At 39.9% G+C, this 23,396-nt stretch overlaps 1 protein-coding gene across 1 annotated transcript; it reads left to right on the top strand.

Moving 5' to 3' along the window:
• The first annotated feature begins 15,247 nt into the window (after nt 1-15,247).
• Nucleotides 15,248-22,336, top strand: si:ch211-199f5.1 (protocadherin-8). The gene is given in 4 exon segments (XM_034186465.1): nt 15,248-17,820; nt 17,905-18,103; nt 21,665-21,694; nt 21,697-22,336. Coding segments are annotated over 4 exon segments (2,955 nt in total). The 5' UTR covers nt 15,248-15,375; the 3' UTR covers nt 21,978-22,336.
• The last annotated feature ends 1,060 nt before the right edge of the window (nt 22,337-23,396 follow it).

The raw sequence follows: 23,396 nt of genomic DNA, 5'->3' as shown, positions 1-23,396 counted from the left end.
ACTGCAGATAGGAGGTGTAACTCTTGTATAAATAGGATGAGTACTAGTAGAATCATGGCAAGACATCTAGATATGGGCTTCTGTTACATATGTCATTGAAGTTTAGCAAGGATGTAATTTCCTATATCTTGTTTATAGCAGAATTCCTACTAAGAGAAAGAATGCCCACCCACAGGATCCACCTTAGGTTTGGACCTGGGTGTCATCGTGGAGTAGACAACCCATCAGGGATGTGTTCTGGGCCCATTGCTGTTCAATGCTTGAATAGATTGGGTGTTAGGTTGAGTTGTGGAAACCGTGGACTTGGGTACTTTAATTGGTGAGGAAAGGTTTGCGGACCTTGACAAGGCCATTATCGTTGCAGGAGACCAAAGGTCCACATTTTTAGGGTCCTGGTGCTTCCTGTCTTATTCTGAGTGTGAGACTTGGACACTCACCAACGACCTAAGGCGACGACTGGATGTCATCAGTACCAGGACTCTTTGAAGAATCCTTGGGTATCAGTGGAATTACTGTGTCAAACCAGCAGTTACTTAGGGGGCTAAGGTAAGGAGTACCACTTGCATAGTGAGGGAGCATTAGTTTCCACATTTTGACCATGTGGCACCTTTCTCGAAGAACGACCCAGCACATAAGTGCCTGAGTGTTGCAGACCCCAAACACTGGAGAAGACCAAGAGGCCGCCCACGCTTCACCTGGCTGCAGGAAATACATGCTCATTTTGGAGACGTGGGGATGGACCAGTTGTCTTCTTGGGTGGCTGCTGTCCAGGACCTAAGGTGGTTCCATGTTGTCATGGATGTGGCGACTCATACTACCAGACTCAACTTAAAAATTCTTAAAATGACATTCAAAGAAGGTGGTGACGTTTAACATGAAACTCCAACCATTAGAATGCTTTTAAACATGGATAAAACATCAGAACCAGAAAGCCATTTTTGTTTTGTATTGGCAGAGTTATGCACTCTAATAAATGCCGGTATCGATTTTTGTCAACGCAAACTGTGCTCATAGCTGCGGTTGTGAGATGCAGCAGAAAGGGCAAGTTTTAATGTTGAGTGAAAGACAAGCAGAGCTGACAGCAAAAACACATGGAGCTAGAGAGAGAGAGAGAGAGAGAGAGAGAGAGAGAGAGAGAGAGAGAGAGAGAGAGAGAGAGAGAGAGAGAGAGAGAGAGTCTGGCTTCTGAAAGACATGAGTCTGAGCTCTTCAAGGCAAGCGATCTCCCACTAGAGCAATATTCAGTCGCGCTGAGCTCCACCACAGCGTAATTTGCCTCTGATTTCTAATCTTTCCAAAAGAATGTGAAGCTAAGTGCCTTCCACAAATGCAGACTATCACGGCATTTCTTCAGGCACATTATGGACCAGAGTGATTAGAGAACTTCAAATGCAAAGGCATCCCTTGAAACTGAATGCATTTACAATCCCATTAAATATGGAATTGTGTCTGTGGGCCAACAGTAAATTTGAAATATCTTCCCTGCAACAGTTTTTCTTCGTGCTCTTCTCTTCGCCCCCCCTCGGTGTGCCGCTTCCTTCACTCTCTTCCTGAATCTGTTTGAGGCCGTGAATAATTTGCTAGCGACTTTCATGCAAATAGCGACTCTGGATGTAGTTTTATTACATTAATCATGAAAATGCCAACACGGTTCCCCATCAGCAGCAGTGCTGACACATTATGACTGATGTTTCTGACAGTGAAATTGCTTTCACTATGACTCCAAAACTGGAATAATGGCTACAAAGACGTACAATCAAATATTAATATAAAATGTAGCTTCAGTTCAGAGCGCGGTACAAAGCTCTCTCGCTGAAGTGACCTTGAGCTCATGGAAAAATGATGTTTGAGTATCAAACGGCGCTCTGACTGCAGAGTGCAGCGCTACTCAACTCAACCTCAGATTTCCATGCAGCCTTGCAGTGCATAATGAGCACCGAACGCATCACTGGGAAAAAATATATATATAACTTTGGGTTTTACACCACCAATTAAATGGAATATGCAAATGAAGCTCTGTTCATCTCACTAAGAGCTGGAATGTGAGCACCAAAAAAACAAACAGCCATCTGTTAAATAACCTTTCTCAGCCATAAACAGTCATTGAACTTATCATAAATTCACATAAACACCTCCACGTCCCAGTTCAACTGAACGCAGCGCTGTAGCACAATAATCCATCACCACAGCCATTTGACCTGGTTTAATGTAATCCAAAGAGAAACGCCCACGGTCAACCTATCATCACCTCTGTTCTCATTAAAAGAAAAATCAGCCTACGTAGCCTCTAAATTGAGCTTTTTTTAAAAAAAAAGAAAACATGGTATTATCAGTCCATTAAGTGAACCATTTGTACTGGTTTCCTCTCAGTTCATTCCTGCTGAATGTATTATTGACTACTTCAGTGCTGAACTAGTGACACCTATTATTTCTGTTTATTTCCTCAGTTACTTATTTTACTGATAACATATGGGTTTCCTCTGGAGCCTGGTTCAAATGTTGACAGTCAGAATTAAATAGAATGTTATTTAAATCTAATCAGATTCATATTTTTCACCTGTCTCAAATGTATTCTTACATTTTAGATAATAGAATTAAACTGACTGACCAACCATTACGGGCTGTTAAATGTTCACATAAAAAAGTCTTTATAAAACACTTTATAGGTCGTGAGACCTGTTGGTGCCGTGACTCATCCCTGGATTTTGTAGCATGAAGATGATGAGAGTCTACCAATAATTTCAATTTCAATTTATTTCATTTATATAGCGCCAAATCACAACAAGGTTGCCTCAAAGCGCTTTACACAAGTAAGGTCTAAGCTTACCAACCCCCAGAGCAACAGTGGTAAGGAAAAACTCCCTCTGAGGAAGAAACCTCAAGCAGACCAGACTCAAAGGGGTGACCCTCTGCTTGGGCCATGCTACAGACACAAATTACAAAACAATTCACAAAACAAACATACAGGAAATGTTGCCGGTGCACAGGACGGTTTCTGGAACAGATACCACACCCATCTCTGGATGGAGCCGCACCTCAAACAGAGAGAAAAGAAAAAAAAAAGCAGAATCAAGCATCAGAAAGACATCAAATACAGTGTACTCGTAATTTGTCACCATTAAACAAGAAAAACAGGAAGTACTAAGGTGATTGCCTTCCAATAGCCCTAAGCTTCACTAAAATACCCAGAGTTTAGATAAAGTTCAGGCCGCAGCCCGCTCCGTTTCCTAATAAAATGAATTTAAAAAGTAAAAAGCATAGAAACATACTATGTCAGTATGCCAGGGAAAATAAGTGTGTCTTAAGTCTGGACTTGAAAGTCTCCACAGAATCTGACTGTTTTATTGATGCAGGGAGATCATTCCACAGAACAGATAAGAGAAAGCTCTGTGACCTGCAGACTTTTTATTCAGTAGTCCTGCATCTTGAGAATGCAAAGCCCGGGCCGGTACGTAGGGTTTAATTAGGTCAGCTAGGTAGGGAGGTGCCAGTCCGTGAGCAATTTTATAGGTTAGCAGCAGAACCTTAAAACCAATACACCAGGATGGGGCGCCAGTCTGATACAGGTTACTTCCCCAGCCAAGGATGATACCCACTTAGATTTGGGTGAACTGGCACAATGCAGAAGACTTGCCTTTGCCAAGAAAACAAACAGGTAGCATGATTGGGAATCAAACTCAGGTCTACATATTGGTAGGACACCTCTTTGTCCAATAGAGGTACTGTAAGTTCTGTATCAACCCTGAGGTTCATTGGTGCCGGTGCTCATGCTGATAGGAGTCTATTCAGGAGCCGCGTTCTTCACAGCCTGCATCACAGTGTCGCAACTGGGGTGTCTCATTTCAGTGGATCCTTGGGAGATGGTTGACAAATGCAGCCATCTCCCCCTGAAAACAAAGGATACAACAGGTACATATTTCAAGTCCAAAACAATCCTAAAAATTTCTTCCCAATACAAAATGGTTGGTAAATTAAAAAAACCTATTTCATGCTCAATATCTACAATTCTAATTAAGAATTGAAAAAATATTATGAAACTATGAGTTAAGTCCTCCATCTTAGGTTGTGGCCTGCACCTGTCATTGTTGCTAGGTGACAGGTGGTAGTGGTGGGATAAGGTAATGATGCAATTTCAGAATGCTCCATGGGCAAGACCGTCTCATTTCACAGTGTTTGCTTTTGCCTCTCTGGTCTTGGAAGGCCAGATCTTCATAAAACTCAGTTTTCAAAGAATGTGGCCCTCAGTTGAGATCCAAGCTATGCCTCATGGATGGGACGCCAGTCTGATGCAGGTACCCACGTACATCTGGGGCGTACTGAGACAATGCAGGCAAGAGGCAGACAGCCTCGTCTTATGAAAAATTTGTGGTAAAGCGCACAAACGTCGTACATATTCATAAGAATTTTCAGATGAATTCATAAATATCTCACTTATTCCCACACTGTGAGTTGGTGATGACGCAGAGAAAATACAGTAAGTCATCTTATACTTGTTATTGTTATTTTAACCCTAAAATTAACCTCAACCAACGGGCAAACAGGTATTTCTGAACATAAAATGTGAAGCACACACTGACATTCACAGAAATATACATGACATATCGTGCTTAACTTTGACAATAATAAAATAAATGTTTCAGAATATTTTGCCACTGTATGCCAGTTATTCAACCAGTGTTACTTACTTTTCATTTATTTGTTTACTTACTTATTGCATTTTAAAGATATCATAACAGTTTATGATGTGTAGATGTATAAAGTCCACAACTTGAAACATAACTTAAAAAAAACCTTGCTCAGTGCTGCATATTTTCTAATTATTACTGGCAAAAGATTTGTTGTTCAAAACAAAACTTAAAACTTACCATATTTCCTGGCATTTAAGTCAGAGTTTTTAAGTTGCACCTGTTAATTTGGGATTTTTGCACATTGTTGCAGTGTATATTTTATTACTGGCATTTATTCTTTCAATATTGCAGGTTTAATTCATGTGAAAGTCCTATATAAATAATTATTATAATTACTGTTATTAATAATTAATGTGTGATTTTTCTGTATATAATCATACCAGAGTATAAATCACAACATATTAAAAAACTTGTACTTATACTCCAGAAAATATGGCAAATGCAATTATATAACAGTAACAGTTCATATAAAGTGATCTTGTATTGCTTATCACAAGAGAGATCAAGGGAGCATGAATCTGTGCCACCAAAGAAGTGAAAACATGAAGGGAAACAAAAATCTACAACCACACCACTAGATGACAGTATATCCTACATACTGTAGCTTTAAGCATAATTCTGCAAGTTGTCTGTCATAACCACAAGCATGAACGAGACATAATCAGCAAAATTAAAGGAATGAATATTATGATGCATTCATTGTATTTAAAAATATTAATGAGGTGCTGATTAGTCAAGAAAGGAGAAGAAAACTTGGATTTAGATGGGAATATTGTGTTTTTTGTTAAATCCAAAGAGTGTTTTGCACAGTGTGATAATTTCATTTTAAATGGTAATGTTTTCTGTCACATTCCTTCTGTGGATATGTCGTAAAGCATGTAGAATTTCCCCATTATGTTTGTTGTTTACTGTATCGTCTTCTGTTTCCACGTATCTCTGTGGGGTTTTTTTTTCTCAGTGTTTCACATCATTATTGCCATTGTTAGTGTTATCTTTAGATTATTGTTGCCACTTCAGCTGCAGCACCAGTCAGTGGCAGCTAATGAATCGTTCTGAGTGAAATGCAAACGAATTGCATTTTTAAAGCTACTTTCTGTTTTGGAGATGGAGAAATGAGAAATAATTAACGGCAATAAAGTGTTTTAAAAAGGGGATCAAAATAAACCTTCTCTCCAGCTTGGCAGCAGTGTTGTATTTTAATCACATTTCCACACTATCTGAATAAGAAAAACTGTGAGTCTGGCCTGGAGGATCCTCACTGAATCACATCCAGAGATCCAGAGAGATGCAGTGCACTCTCATGTGCACATTTGCTTTGACATTTTAAGTGTCCATGTGTAACAAATGAACAAAATAACAGGCATTGATCATATATATATATATATATATATATATATATATATATATATATATATATATATATATATATATATATATATATTCCATCTGCCAAGGATGTAATAAAATCACTGGTGTTTGTTTATTTGTCTGTCTGTTAGCAGGATTATGTCAAAACTACCTCACAGATTTTGAGAAATTTTCACCACAGATAGATCTTAAGCAAAGGAAGACTCCATTAAATTTTGAAGGTGATCCAGATTCTGGATCAAGTTTCACTTTATATAGTTTTTGAAGGATTATGTCAAAACTACTTAACGGATTCTCACCAAATTTTCACCACGGATATGCATTAGGGCATGGAAGAGTCAGTAAATTTTGGAGGTGATCCAGATCTGGATCCGGATTTGGATTTGGGATCAAGATTTCCCTTCATATAGGCTTTGAAGGATTACTTCAAAACGACTTCACGGATTCTCACCAAATTTGCACCACAGATAGATATTAGGGCAAGGAAGACTCCACTAAATTTTGGAGGTGATCCAGATCTGGATCCGGATTCGGATTCTTGATCAAGATTTCCATTCATATAGGCTTTGAAGGATTACTTAAAAACAACTTCACAGATTCTCACCAAATTTGCACCACAGACAGATATTAGACCATGGAGGACTCCACTGAATTTTGGAGGTGATATGGATCCAGATTTGGATTCTGGATCAAAATTTCCCTTTAAATAGTAGTTGAAGGATTACGTCAAAATTACTTCACAGATTCTCACCAAATTTGCACCACAGATAGATATTAGGCCATAGAAGACTCCACTGAATTTTGGAGGTGATCTGAATATCAATTGGCGGAAGTCAGAAATCGTTGATTGCTCTTGTTTATAATCTGGTATAACAGTTAAATCCAGAGACATTTGCACAGCAAAAGTTTTTTTTTTTTGTCATTTATCAAAGTTCCTTCAGCTTCTCCCTTTGTGCTCGGGGTCACCACAGCAGGTCTGATATGGATCTGCATGTTGATTTGGCACAGGTTTTACACAGATGCCCTTCCTGATGCAACTCCAGGAAATTTACTCTTTGACATCTTTGTGGAAAAAAATAACTATAAAAAATCAGGAAATCAGACGTTGCATATCAACAGAAATGCAAGTGAAAGGTGTTTGTTACAGCAAAACAGAACATTTTCCTGAACGAAGGTCAAATAAAAGCAGAACAGCTCTCAGTAATGTGCATCTCTTTGCCTGTTATTGTGATTTTATTCATATCTGTCTGTTGCACTTGTCAAGAGAACATTCCATCCCTGTGTCCTTCTGTACAGCAAAACCATTTTAAAACTCAAGAACCATAAAACTCTCAAGATAAAATTGATATCCATTAATACTAGGAGGTCAAAAATCCTACATTTCTGGCAATTATTAATGTCCTTTTTTGTTGAATTCTGGGTTTCAAGTAGGAAATATCACAGAAGCCCTGAAATGCTCACATCACCCACTAGATGGTGACAAAAGCTGCTCAAATGTGGGACAAGGTCTCCAGTGTTTATTCATTTGAGAAGTTAAATTTTGGTGAAAGTAAGATGGGCTGACAGCCAAAAACCAACTTATACTTGTGTCCTTTGCCCTTATGGGCATTTTACTCATTCAACATTTATCCTGATAATTGAGTTTTTGTCCTGATACTGATTGATGAACTGAAATGCTGACACTTAACACCTGATTAGAATCATGTCCTTTTATTGTGATTGTTATTCTTTGATCCTGATGTTTGATCCTGATTGCTGATCTTTGATCCTAATCAGTTATCTTTGATCCAAATGACCGATCTTTGATCCTGAATGCTGCACTTTGATCTTGATGACTGACCATTGATGCTTTCACAGTTAAACTTTGATGCTGATATGTAACTCTTGATTCTAATCATGGCCTTTGATTGCAAAGTGTTAAGTTTTAACCCTGAGTATTAACATTTGATCCAGATTAGTGATATTTATTTCTGATTAATATGATCACAGTTTCAATCATTTGACCCTGATTGATAATCTTTGGTCATGTTCCTGACTTTTGATGATCATCAGTGATCACAGATCCTGGTACAAATCTGTAATCTTGTTTGCTGACCTTTGACCTTTATTGCTGCTTTTAAAATTGTTTTCACTGATCTTTGATCTCCCCATGACACTTAACTGAAGTAAGCATGTATAGAAAATGAATGAATGAATGAATGAATGAATGAATGAATGAATGATCTTTGATCCTTAATACTGACCTTTCATTCTAATTGGTAATCTTTGCATCCTGAATGTTATTTTTTTCAGCTTTAATGTTCATATTTTAAGATAATTACTCTTTTTTATCCTAATCATTGAACTTGGATCCAGATTACTGAGGTTCCATTCTGATTAATGACATAGGATCCCAATTACAAACATTGATCCTGATATTTAATCTTTGATAATGTTCTGGATGTTTGATCCTCGTCACTTATTGTGGAACCTGGCTCAAGCCTATGAACCAGTTAACTGACCTTTGACCCCAATTGCTGCTTTTTGGTTATGGTCACTATATTTTGATCCTTATTGCTGACCTTTCTAATTATTTACCTTCCATCCTGACTGCTGAGTGCTGATCCTGATTGCTGTACTTTGATCCTGATTGTTGACATTTGTCATTCAATAGGGCCTTCAGTACTGATTGCTATTGTTTGATTTTTTTTACTAATATCTTTTGATCTGCCTCTTGATCTCGATATGCACCCAAATGAAACAGATTCTCCCTCCCTCTGTGCCCCACACCTCCTCCAAATTTACTTAAAATCTGTTCTTTATTTTTGTCTTATTCAGCTACATGGATGAAGACAAACCTAGCAGAAGTAATATTTATAAGCAATTTCTTGTGTGTCACTGTACATATGGATTTAAGTCAGCTTTGTTTGTTTGCTTGGAGGAAGATGGTGTTCTTGAACTGAACAATGCAGCATATTAATTTTTCAGTTACTGTGTCCAACTGCATCACATGTCCAAAATATACTGTATTTTAATTTAATGAACCTACATTTTTAATCAGTGATTAAAAGCCACTAAGTAGTTAATATTTGTACATAAATACACAATTTCTTTAACCCTATTCAGGATTTTGGGGTCCATTGGACCCCATGGCAATTGCTTTCTCCATACTGTGCTCACTAAAGTCCTGAATAGGGTTAAAGTGATAAAGCTCCATAATCTCTTTTTCAGTTAAAACAAACACATATTTTATTTTATTTTATTTTGAATGTTAGACAAACAAAACCATGTTTGCACATTTCAAATTTGACTCTTCTGTTGACCCATTAATGTATTTTAAAGTAAAAACCTGAGGTTCCTAAAACAGTACATGTGTTTTCCAGTTGCGGTTGTCCTGTTCAGTCATGTGGAGGTGTACTAGCAGAAGGATCCTTAAATGCTGTATTAAATCTGTCTAACTGGATTTGAATTCTATAATAGATGGGTATATTTAGGGGTGAATAAGATCATGTCAACATACACATGGGTGACACATTTAATTAAAGCTGTATAAATGAGTGTAGAAGCATAGCGAGTGTAGAGATGACACAATCAACCTTTTATAGGTTTCTCTAGGAGCTGAACCCAGAGCTATTTTTGAAGGATCAGTCTGTGAAACTCAAGAGCCTGATGACAGCATTCGTTTTCAGGTATGAGAATACCACATCCACATGGAGGAAAGTCTCCCTGAATGATAGGACACTCATTTTTCATTCATTTTCATTTTTACCCGAGGCCAAAATGTGGCCATCGGGTATTGCGAAGGCTTTGCGTCCGTCCATCTGTTCATCCGTCCGGCCAGCTGTCTGTCTGTGCTCAGCATGCGTCCAGTCCTATTACTTCCAGAGTCTTCAAATTCACAGGGAACATTCTTGGAACATAGCCCTTGGACAAGATCAAAGACGGCTAACCTCGGCCTGTTTCAAGAGGTCAAAAGGTGACATTTTGTTTCCAGTTGTTATGTTCATACAGCCGAGGATATTTTAGCATTGTGTTATACGCTGAACAAAAATATAAACGCAACACTTTTGTTTTTGCTCCCATTTTTCATCAAAAACATATTCTACATACACAAAAGACCTGTATCTTTCAAATATTATGCACAAATCTGTCTAAATCTGTGTAAGTGAGCCGAGATAATCCACCCCACCTCACAGGTGTGGCATATCAAGATGCTGATTAGACAGCATGATTATTGCACAGGTGTGCCTTAGGCTGGACACAATAAAAGGCCACTCTGAAATGTGCAGTTTTATTTTATGTGGGGGATGTCTGGAGGTAGGTGAGAAATCCAGTCAGTGACCACCATCTGCTTCACACAGTGCAACACATCCCCTTCGCATAGAGTTGATCAGGTTGTTGATTGTGGCCTGTGGAATGCTGGTCCATTTAGATTTAGGTCTTTTGAGTAAATAGAAATGTTTTGAATCTTTGAGTTCAGCCCATGAAAAATGGGAGCAAAAACAAAAGTGTTGTCCTTATATTTTTGTTCAGTGTATTTTTGTATTTTCGTAGTGGTGTGGTGGACAAGTGATCAGTGCACTTCCAGAAGAGAAGGTTCCTGGTTCCAAACCACCCCCAATGGGTAGTTGCATCAGAAAGCGATGTGTCAAATGTGTAAGATGTGTCAAATTAACATGCAGAACTTACTTTTTTCAAACATTTTTTAACATTTTGTGACTATCTCACATCTATATCTAGAGACCTGTGTGCTTACATCTGTGTAGAAGGTAGCAGCTCTCTGTGAGTGCTCCAAAGGAATGATTTCCTTTCTTGATTTTTGGTTAGGATTTGTGTAATGTTTGCTGAATAATTTTATTGACGTGTGACATTTAACTCATATTTGTGCAGACATTGGACTAAATCACCTGGAGCGCCTCTGCAGCCACCGATCAGTCTTTCGTTAGCTTTGGAGTATTTTTATCCTGCCTGATACGCCTTGATGTGACATCTACTCATTAAAGTACTTCCTCAGCTGTGACCGAATTTATCTGAGATTCTCTGAACAAGGTTAGATGGACAGTTTCATAAATAACCAGAATACAGATCTCACCAACCTGCTGCACTTCTCAATTGCACCACTTCTTTAAAATCACATCACACTAGGACAGAGTTGCCCTATCACTGAACACTTTTTGAATAAAAAGTAAGCCCTTTCAGCGGCTCACTTGTTTTCACTCGGGGTCGCCACAGCAGATCTGACGTGGATCTGCATGTTAAATTGGCAAAAGTTTTACGCCGGATGCCCTTCCTGATGTAACTTCACATTACATGGAGAAAGATTGAGCAGTTGTCGAATCTTAAGCTCTAAAACAGGAGTTTGAAGTGTAAATGGTGTAACTGAAAATTGGAAAATTTTTGTTTTGCCTCTCAGGGCTTCATATTAAATTATAAAAAAATACCTTAATAAAAGCTAAACTAAAATAGTTTACCTTTTGAAATGGGCAAAACCAACTACAGTCCAAAATTTCTGTTTGCTACTGTGGCCAAACTACTTCAAGGTTACCCATTCCCAGACTGTTCACCAATCACAGCCCAAAACTTATTGGATTATTTTGACAAAACAGATATTAGGACTAAAATGTCTGAGCAAACTTAATAAGTGCTAATTTAGAAAGAAAACCCACGTAGTGATTTTGATTCTATCTGGGTTGATACGATGTCTAAAACTATAAAGTATGCAGAAGCATTTCTTATGTCTTTGATCTGCTGCTAACTAATTTATGTAAAGTTATCACTAGGACCTGTTTATATAATATAACAAAACCTCTTTTAGGAATCCTTGGTCCTGGAATCTTGGTCAGGCATAGACACATCACATTTGTCAAAAGTGATGACAGGAAAAGATTTACTTTGTACCAAAACAAACAATCACTTAAGAAACAAGAATTATCAGGAGATGACATGTCCCCTGGTCCCCACAAATCAGTAATACAAATTGTCTTTGTGTCTTGCTGCTAACTGATAAAATTGGCGCCTTTTTACCTGGACGATTTGGTGAAGCCCTACGTACCGGCCTGGGTTCTGCGGTCGCAGGATGCAGGACTACTGTATGTTCCTAGGTTGAAGAAGAAGTCAGTGGGTCAAAGAGCCTTCTCTTATTGTGCACCCGCTCTATGGGACAGTCTTCATCCATGAGGCGCTCAGATTCCATGAACATTTTTAAGTCAAGACTAAAAACATATTTTTACTCCCTTTCTTATGAATAGTTTTTTTATCTGTTTTATTCTTTTACTTGTGTCTTTTAATTGTGTATTTAAATCTTTTAATTTAGTTACTTATTTTAAATTTGATTTTGAACTGTTTTGTGTGAGACGCCTTGAGGCGAATTTGTTGTGATTTGGCGCATTATAAATTGATTAAATTAAATTGAAATTGTGTCAGGGGATCACCCAAGTACATCCTTGTGCTAAATATGAATGAAACTGGTTAACTGGTTAACATCAGATTGTACAACTCCTCACTCAGGGGGAGGAGGAGTAACAGAAAGACAGGAGACGGGAAGGAGAGGAACAGTAGTAGCCAGGAAACCAGTAGTGGGGAGTTTTCTGGTATTGATGTAACAGTCCCCAATATTTGTATTTACATTTTGCAAATTGTTTTTTACTTTTACTTTTGATATTCTGTGTGCTTCTTACACTGTGTGCTGCTATACAATGCTGCTGGAACCTCATTTTCCCCGAGGGAGTCTTCCCAAGGGATTAATAAAGTTCTAAGCTCTAATCTAATCTGGTTCTTGAAATATCACACTAACAATTGAAAACTGACGGACGAACATGCTGATTGCTATATCACCCTGTATTTCATACTGGGCGATAAAAATGACTCAGTGCTTTGAAAAGCTGGAAAAACGAACCTGTTACTTCAGAAAATGATACACTGTTTCAAAAAAAATTCTAACCTGCATCTAAACCAATTCGTTCAGACCACACAGTGTGGCTTTTCAAAGATCAAAGCCACAATGAAGAATTGCTTGAAACATTGCTTCAGTGATTTGTTAAGATAAAAAACAACAAATGAACCAGGTGTTTCAGACAATGATCCACAGTTTCAACACATAAATCAATCAATCAATCAATCAATTTTTTTATATAGCGCCAAATCACAACAAACAGTTGCCCCAAGGCGCTTTATATTGTAAGGCAAGGCCATACAATAATTATGTAAAACCCCAACGGTCAAAATGACCCCCTGTGAGCAAGCACTTGGCTACAGTGGGAAGGAAAAACTCCCTTTTAACAGGAAGAAACCTCCAGCAGAACCAGGCTCAGGGAGGGGCAGTCTTCTGCTGGGACTGGTTGGGGCTGAGGGAGAGAACCAGGAAAAAGACATGCTGTGGAGGGGAGCAGAGATCGATCACTAATGATTAAATGCAGAGTGGTGCATACAGAGCAAAAAGAGAAAGAAACAGTGCATCATGGGAACCCCCCAGCAGTCTACGTCTATAGCAGCATAACTAAGGGATGGTTCAGGGTCACCCGATCCAGTCCTAACTATAAGCTTTAGCAAAAAGGAAAGTTTTAAGCCTAATCTTAAAAGTAGAGAGGGTGTCTGTCTCCCTGATCTGAATTGGGAGCTGGTTCCACAGGAGAGGAGCCTGAATCAGTAAATGAAGTACTTGGGCAGAACCCGATCACACGAAAAGTTCATGATGGCATCACAAAAAGTGATTTAATCTATTAGTTCATATTACCATCACAAAGATATGGAGAAGATATTCGTGATAGTGTCACGAAAAAGGTTTGTGACAGTATTACAAAATTTGGGGTGGCACAGGATGGAAGGATGTTTGGCTATAGGGGTTAGGATTTAAATAAGTGATCGAAGGGTGACTGTGTGACAAAAATGTAATATATTTCATGATGGTATCACAAAAAAAAAAAAAAATATGAGTCTGGGCTGTTCAGACCAGGATTCGCTGTTTGAAAAGCTCGAAGCAATAAATAAACCAACTGTTTCAGACAATGTTTCACTGTTTTGAAAACCAAAAACCATTAAATGAACAAATTGCACTGCAAAACTATTCACTTTTTCAGAACAAGGTCAACAGTAAATGAAGAAATTTCTTTCAGAAATATATAATTTCAAAATGGTTGAAACACAAAATGAAGCACTTACAAAATGATTTGTCATTTCAAAAATTGTGAAATATGTGAAGTTAATTTTTTTGGAAAGTGATCTACTGCTTCAAAACAATTAAAGGTTATTTTTTTAATCAAAGAATAGATTTAGATGATCGTCATTCTTTCAAATTCTTGAAACACTAAATGTGCAATTACATTAGTTACAGTTGACAGCAAGCGACGGCAGCAAAGCTGTGACTTGCCATTCATTTTCAACCATGGTGGGTGTTTTGCAGCGGCAGAGTATTTTATGCAAATACTGAGCGACGCACAACGGCTGCCAATCCGAGGGAACAGGCCATGTGACCTGAGCTATTTATTTGTGCAAACAAAGTAATCCAAGATGGCAGAAAACACTCTGAAACAGCTGTATTTCTGTATAAATGTAACATTTTCTCATATATTTTGTGAAAGTTAGTGAGAAATAGATAGTTCTAAATCTAAAAATGCTCTTTTTGTAACAAGATAACATCTCTGAAGTGATTTACAAGACATCTTATGGAGATGTTAGTGTGCACGCCCCTGGGAACGCCTATCAAGCGACAAAATCAACTGCTTGTCGCCCTCATGTGACGCATGTGATGACAAACTCTGGACAGGGCCCCCCTCAAATAACAAAAATAAAGTTCTGGCTCCGCCCCTGGATGGACTGACCCTGCTCAGTGTCACCACACACACACACATACAAAAATCCACAACCACAATCACTTTTATTTACAATTTAATCCGTCCACAAAGGCGCGCCCTGGCGCACTCTCCACAGATAAAACACAAATCAAAGTCTTAAAAGGCTTTTGCTAAATAAAACCACCACTTGGTAAAAAGGTGATAAACACGCTGTCTCGAAGCTGTAGCAAAATATCTTTGCGCCCCTTTTTCTATTTAGCCACTTCGCTCTGTGCGCGCACTCCAGACAGACTTGGAGCTCTTTTCGTAAGGGGGTATTTTTAATTCCAAAGCGAGGGATTGGTCACACTTGGTCTCATTAGCATGAGGAGCTGTATAAACCCTGCCGCCGCTGCAGGATTTGGAGCTGTGCGTGTGTGGAAGGGGAGGCAACAAGCTGACTGGCTGCGCGCAATCACCAAGTTACTTTGACTTTGAACGCAGCTCTGGAAAACGGATGCGTAATGGCGAGCGCGCTCCGGAGGTGAACTGGTCTCATCTGTTCAGGGACAATGAGGCTGCTCACCGAGGGAAAGATGTCATTTCTCACTTACTGGCACTGGTGGATTTTAATATTTTCAGCCGATTTTTTATTCCTGGCTTCACTGGCTCAGTCTGAGGGAAATACTATCCGGTACCAGACAAACGAGGAGGACGGACCGGGTACAGTCATCGGAAACCTCGCCAAGGACATGTCCTTGAGTCTGTCTCATTCCTCCAAGACCAATTTCAGGATGATGAAACAATTCAACGATTCGTTCATCAGGGTTAGAGAAAGCGACGGGCAACTCACTGTCGGGGAGCGGATCGACAGAGAAAGAATCTGCAGGCACTCTCTGCAGTGCCTCATTACTTTTGACGTGGTTAATTTCTCCAAAGATCGCTACAAATTGATTCACGTCGAGGTGGAAATAAAGGACATCAATGATAACTCTCCAGAGTTTCCAAACAGGGAATCTTTGGTGGAGATCTCTGAGAGCGCAGCAGTGGGCTCTCGGGTTCCTTTGGATCCGGCCGTGGACGCGGACGTGGGGTCAAACTACATCCAGAGCTACCAGATATCTGTCAACAGCCATTTTTCAATCGATGTGCTCCTGAGAGCTGATGGGGTTAAATATGCGGAATTGGTGCTAATGAAGGAGCTGGACCGCGAGACTCAGTTGTTATACACGGTGGAGCTGGTGGCCACGGACGGAGGGTACCCGTACCGATCCGGGTCAACAAAGATCACCATCAAAGTCACCGACTTCAATGACAACAGCCCCGTTTTCGACCAGAACAGTTTCTCGGTCAGTCTGGCGGAGGACGCACAGGTTGGCACAGTTATACTGGACTTGAACGCAGTTGATGCGGACGAGGGTTCGAACGGAGAGGTGGCGTACGGCTTCGGGAAACAGGTCTCTCAGGAGATCCGAGAACTTTTCCAAGTGGATCATAAATCGGGTCGCCTGACGCTCAAGCGCGCGGTGGATTTCGAGGAAAAAAGCACCTACGAGCTGGACGTGCAGGCCACCGATCTGGGTGCCAACCCGACCCCGTCCGCGTGCAAAATCATTATCCACGTCACGGACGTTAACGACAATGCCCCTGAAATCAGCATCACCCCGATGACCTCCATCAGCACGGGCGTCGCGCACATCAGCGAGGCGGCGGAGAAGGACAGTCTGGTGGCGCTGATCAGCACCATGGACAGAGACTCGGGCGTGAACAGCCAGGTGCACTGCACGCTGTACGGCCACGACCACTTCCGACTCAAGCAGGCGTACGAGGACAGCTACATGATCGTCACATCGGCCGCTCTGGACCGGGAGAGTATCAGCGAGTACAACCTGACGGTCATGGCTGAGGATTTCGGGTCACCTCCTCTGAGAAAAATCGCCCAGTACACGATCAGGCTGAGCGACGAGAACGACAACGCCCCCCACTTCACCAAACCCGTCTATGAAGTTTCCGTGATGGAGAACAACGCGCCTGGTGCCTACATTGCAACCGTGGAGGCCACGGACACGGATCTGGGCAACAATGGCAAAATCACCTACAGGCTGGTAGACAGCATGATCATGGGGTCTCCTGTCAACACCTTTGTGTCCCTAAATTCAATGTCGGGCTCCATATATGCGTTAAGGAGCTTCAACTACGAGGTGATGAAACAGCTGGAGGTTCACATCCAAGCCAGCGATGGGGGGTCACCACAGCTGCAGAGCACCGCTGTCATCAGGTTAAAAATAGTCGATCAGAATGACAACCAGCCTTCCATCATCCATCCGGCGCTTTACAAAGGATCCGCTGAGGTTTTTCTGCCTAAAGATGCACCTGCAGGTTATGTGGTAACCCAGATAAAGGCCACGGATGCTGATGAAGGCGTCAACGCGCAGCTGTCCTATAAAATCACCGAGGGGGGACACCTGGGGTTCTCCATCAACAAAGACACCGGGAAGGTGCACGTGAGCCGACAGCTGACGTACGACATCACCGACTTTGTCAAAGTGACAGTGTTGGTCAGCGACGGCGGCTCACCGTCGCTGACCTCCACGGCCACCATCCACTTCAGCTTCATAGAGGGAACTGTACCCAGCATGCCCTCATCATCTAGGGATGGCAATGAGGAGGTCTTAGAGTGGGACATGTCCATTGCCATCATCATTGTCCTGGCGGGGAGCTGCTCACTGCTTCTGCTGGCCATCATCCTCATCACCACCATCTGCAGCCGCCGGAGAAAGGAGACCAGGGAGGAAGGGTACGAGGACAAAGAAGAGGCACCCGATGTGGAGAAGGTGGAAAGCGGGCATGTTGACTCAGTGGTTGCAAGCCATAAAGGGAAAGCGTTCGATGCCCATCCGTTCCCGGAGAAGCCTCCTCTGGCCAGCAGCAACGCAATAGATCCAAGCTGTGAAGACAGCAGCCAGACAACGGGGATGTTTGAGCCCAACAGCAGGACCATGGAGGGCAAACTAAAGGTCAGCAATTAAATAATCACACACACACACAGACACCAGTGTCTGTAGAGCGTTCACTATAACATCATGTCTGTATCTTTGCAGGGTTACTCCACTCTACCGGGGTACGGAAAAGAAACCGTGCGGCCCATAACCATATGGAAAGGTAACTCCTTCACTACCATCTCAGCTCGAGACCCTCACATCAGTGGGAAGGACAGTGGAAAAGGCGACAGCGACTTCAACGACAGCGATTCTGACATAAGTGGAGATGTGCACAAAAAAGACTCCCCTCCCACAAACAGTGAGTGCTGTAAAAACAGTCAGTGTGTTCATTAGAGCACAGGACTGCACCAAGGCCCAAAATACCCCATCATAAAAAAAAAAACAACAACAACAAAACAGCCTGACACAAGAGGGCTGATGCATATTCTGCCTGCCCTACACACCATAATATAAATGTACAAATAAATATACATATGTTCTAATGGTGTTTTTGACTATGTATGACTTTATTATGAAGCTATTCATATCAATCAATCATAAATATTTTGCAGATCAATATATGCTTTCAATCATCCATTTAGTGTCCTTGGTTGTTGAGATATCCAAAAAGGTGTTTTTTGGACCATGTTTCCCTGACCTTGACAATATTTCTCCAAAATCTCATCAGCTCTAGATTTCTATTCTAGCAATATTCCCATTAAGGTTGTCCCTTTTACACTTTTTGGTTGTTGAGATATACACAAAAAACATGGGTTTTGGATCATGCTTCCTTGACCTTGACCTTTGACCAAACTACTCCAAAATCTAATCACCTCTCGATATCTATCCAAGTAATATTCCCAAAAAGTGTGATCCATTTAGGCTTCTTGGTTATTGAGATATACAAAAAAGATGTTTTGGACCATATTTTCCTTGAATTTGACCTTGACCTTTGGTCAAAGTATGCCAAAATCAATTCACCTCTAGATATCTATCCAAGAAATATTCCCAAAAAGATTATCCATATCAGCTTCTTGTTTGTTGAGATATACAACAAAATGGTGTTTTTCGTACCATGTTTTCCTTGACCTTAACCTTTGACTTTAGACCAAACTACTTCCAAATCTAATCACCTGTAGATATTTATCCAAGTAATATTCCCACCAAGTTTGAAAGAAATACATCCAGAATTTTTGAGTTATCTTGTTATCATAGACACACCACACACAGTGAAAGCAATAACCTGTTATCAATGCTTCACTGTTGCACAGGGTAAAACAAATAAATAAAAAAATCTTAAAATGTTTTATGTGGATCTGCACTCTAAATGGGTGAACTAATTTTTTTAGAAATTGGTTGTGTTGTTGAGGTCTTTAGTGCAGTTATATGCAATAATATTAATATTAATAACATTTATTATTATTATTCAGCATGAGGTTACACAGAACATAATGGAAAAAAGTCAGAGCTGATGATGATTTTTTTTTTTTTCCTTTTACTCATCTTATGGGTTGATGATGATTCATATTAGGGCGTGGTTAACCTTTCGGCTTAGTTTTGGTGACGTCCATAACAGTTTGACAAACATTTCTGCAAACAAACAAACAGAAAGCTTATATGCACATATAATGACAGTATAAGGCACTTCTGCCGGAGTCAGTGCTGAAATAATATATTTAATTTGACACTTTCCAAGCTCCACTGCTTTAAGTGGAGCTGCCTTTTAAAAAGTACCGGCATCTCCTCCAGAGTGAGACAAACATTTTCACAATTTCAGCAGAAACTGCATCATTAGCAAAAGAAGTTATCTCAAAAGGGCAATTATTTTATTTACCAGCTGATGTCCTCCAAGAGGCACATGGTCCCCCCCATAGATGGGTAGATAAATCAGCTTCAGGTAAGATTGATACCAAAGCCAATAATCCACTCATCAGTGATGTTATCACACAGTGTTGGAGTTCAGATCATCTCCCAACCAAAGTGTATTTTGTTCCACCAGATCTGAACTTCTATCTGGATCCAGGCTAAAGTCTGCACCATTACAGATGTTATCACCACACGATATTAATGCTGAATATTTTCACAATGGTAAATGCATATTTCCCAACAAATTAATGAGAGCATTCTTTTTAACTAAAGCAACCCCTATCTCACAGTGTTAATGGAGCAAAGTAAAATAAAATAATTAAATTAATGGGATTTCTTCCTTGGTCGGTGTTCCACTCCTCCATCAAGTTTCCTAACAGTCAGCCTCATTGTTTTTTGTAATCATGCGGAGATGCAGAAAAAACGAGGAATGGTAAGCAAACATAACGTCTGTGCAGAGGTAATAAAATTACAATAAGAGCAGAAAATAAGATCACATCCATGTAATGTCATAAAATGTAAATGTCATAAAAGGTGAAATCGTGACTGACATAACACCTCACACCTTTGACCTGCTGACCCTGTCCTACAGCGTTGTCACAGTCACTTTGAAAAGTTACTTTATTAGTTACTTTAAACAGCTATATTATGCAATTACTTTATACAGTTACTTCATTAGCAGCTGCAGACAACTTGTTGGCAGCTGTTTAATGTAACTAATGAAGTAACTAGTAATCTAACGGTTATTTTTAAGATTGAGTGCTCAGAAAAGTAACTATTGGTTACTTTGCTGATTAGTTACTTGCTGGATACTCAATCTTAAGAGTAACCAAGTAGATACTAGTTAGTTATTAGTTACATTCAGCAACTGATGATCAGCAGTTGCTGAATGTAACTAATCTAAACACTCAGAGTAAACAAAGAGTAACTAAATTAGATTACTAGTTACTTTAATTACTCAGTCTTAAGAGTAACCAAGTTAGATTACGAGTTATCTTAGTTACAGTACTCAATCTTAAGAGTAACCAAGTTGGATTACTAGTTACTTTATTAGTTACATTCAGCAACTGTTGATCGTCACTTGCTGAATGCAACTAATCTAAACACTCAGAGTAACCAAGTTAGATTACTAGTTACTTTAGTTACTAGTTACTCAAGCTTAAGAGTAGCCAAGTTAGATTACTAGCTGTAACTAATGTAACTTATCTAAACACTCAGAGTAACCAAGAGTACCAAGTAGATTACCAGTTACTTTAGTTACTAGTTACACAATCTTAAGAGTAACCAAGTTCGATTACTAGTTGTAACTAATGTATCTAATCTAAACACACAGAGTAACTAAGGGTAGCTAAATTAGATTACTAGGTACTTTATTAGTTACATTCAGCAAATGTTGATCGGGAGTTGCTGAATGTAACTAATAAAATAACTAGTAATCTAACTTGGTTACACTTCAGACTGAGTACTCAGAAAAGTAGCTATTAGTCACTTTGCTGATTAGTTACTTTGCTGATTTCTCAATATTAAGAGTAACCAAGTTAAATTAATATTTACTTTAGTTACTAGTTACTCAATCTTAAGAGTAACCAAGATAGATTAATAGTTGTAAATAATGTAATTAATCTAAACTCTCAGATTAACTAAGGGTAACTAAATTAGATTACTAGTTACTTTATTAGTTACATTCAGCAACTGCCAGTTGAATGTAACTAATAAAGTAGCTAGTAATCTAATTTGGTTACACTTCAGACTGAGTACTCAGAAAAGTAGCTATTAGTCACTTTGGTGATTAGTTACTTTGCTGATTTCTCAATCTTAAGAGTAACCAAGTTAGATTACTAGTTATCTTTTGAGTTACATCAGCAAACAGCAGAGAAGTCATCAGTTGCTAATAAAGTAAGTGTATAAAGCTGCTAATGAAGTAACTGTATAAAGTAACTTTTCAAAGTAACTGTGGCAACTCTGCCCGTCCGTGTATTCGCGCGGTGTCCTGACAGCGCTGTTGTCTCCGCAGGTCTCTGGGCATGTACGAGCGAGTGCAAAGTGCTGGCCACTCGGACCGATGCTGGAGTCCTTCGGCGACGAGGCCAAACACGAGCCTGGCCTGTGCATCACATCTGTCCACGTTCTCCAAGACCGCTTCGCTTCCTCGAGACGCGAGGAGGGAGAACTACTATCCAACTCACCTGCCCAAAACCAACGGCCTGCAGAGCGTGTACGAAAAAGTGCAACACCAGGAGTTTGATTACATCCTGGTCGGCCCCCCGACTCCGGCCAGGATACAGGAAACTGATGAGTTATCCATTCCAGAGTACACAAACTCTTAAAAACAATCATCATGAATAAGTCATTTATGTTGATACTGTACATTGTGTTTATCTTAATCGACTCTGTGTTGGACTGTTGCCGTGTTTTGTATAATGTAATTTTTCTTTGGCTCATATAGACTGTTCATTTTATCATGTGTAATATGCAAGATTTTGTACATTAATAATATATTTTTCATAACGATTCAGTGTAAAGAATTTTATTATGAATTTTCAAGTGCATGTGTTAGTATTTAAGGAGCATGACCTGTGGACAGCTGGGCTCAATGCAGCCTTTCTACTGTGGGAACATAAAGAGAGATTGCCATGTTTGTGGTAGATTTTGTCACATCGTTGCACAAATAAACAGATAAAATGGATGTATTGCTTCGTTAAAGCTGAGTGTTACTCGGTAATAGTACCAGTGTGTGAAGGCAATAAGGAGTATGGTAGTTTGACCTTTGACCCCAATTACCTTGACCCTAATGACCAAACTTTGGTCAGTTTGAGCTCGCCTGAGCAATTGCAGAGCTTGCATATATGTGAAAAAGACTGGTGGAAATCTAAAAATAAATAAATAAATTTCAACATTTGACCACAATGGATGTGATCCCACTGACTGGACTTTAGTAAATTTGATTCCTCCTGAACAGCTGAAGAATCCACATACGGTGCATCCAGAAAGTATTCACAGCGCATCATTTTTCCACATTGTGTTATGTTACAGCCTTATTCCAAAATGGATTACATTTTTTTCATCAGAGTTCTACACACAGTACCCTGTAATGACATGAAAAAATCTTTTTTTTTTTTTTTTTTTTTTTTTTTTTTTTTACATTTTTGCATATTTAGTAAAAATAAAAAAAACTAACCTCTCAAGCTCCATCAGGTTGGATGGGGAGCGTCGGTGCACAGCCATTTTCAGATCTCTTCAGAGATATTCTGTCGAATTCATGTCAGGGCTCTGGCTGGGCCACTCAAGGACAGTCACAGAATTGTCCTGACGCCTGGCATGAGCACCAAAGAGTTCAATCCTCACCAGAGCAGAGAATTTTGTTTCTCATGTCCTGAGAGTCCTTCAGGTGCCTTCTGGCAAACTCCAGGCAGGCTGCCATGTGCCTTTTACTAAGGAGCGGCTTCTATCTGGGCACTCTACCATACAGGCCTGATTGGTGGATTGCTGCAGAGATGGTTGTTCTTCTGGAATGCTCTTTTCTCTCCACAGAGGAATGCTGGAGCTCTAACAGAGTGACCATCAGGTTCTTGGTCACCTCCTTGACTAAGGTCCTTCTCCCCCAATCGCTCAGTTTAGACGGGCGGCCAGCTCTAGGAAGAGTCTTGAAGGATTCCAACTTCTTCAATTTACGGAGATGGAGGCCACTGTGCTCATTGGGACCTTCAAAGCAGGAGAAATGTTTCTGTACCCTTCCCCAGATTTGT

This window comes from Thalassophryne amazonica, chromosome 14 (assembly GCF_902500255.1).
Source record: "Thalassophryne amazonica chromosome 14, fThaAma1.1, whole genome shotgun sequence".
In the NCBI taxonomy this organism is placed as follows: Eukaryota; Metazoa; Chordata; class Actinopteri; order Batrachoidiformes; family Batrachoididae; genus Thalassophryne; species Thalassophryne amazonica.
Note: the sequence above shows the minus strand (reverse complement) of the source record. Positions and strands in the feature narration are given on the sequence as shown.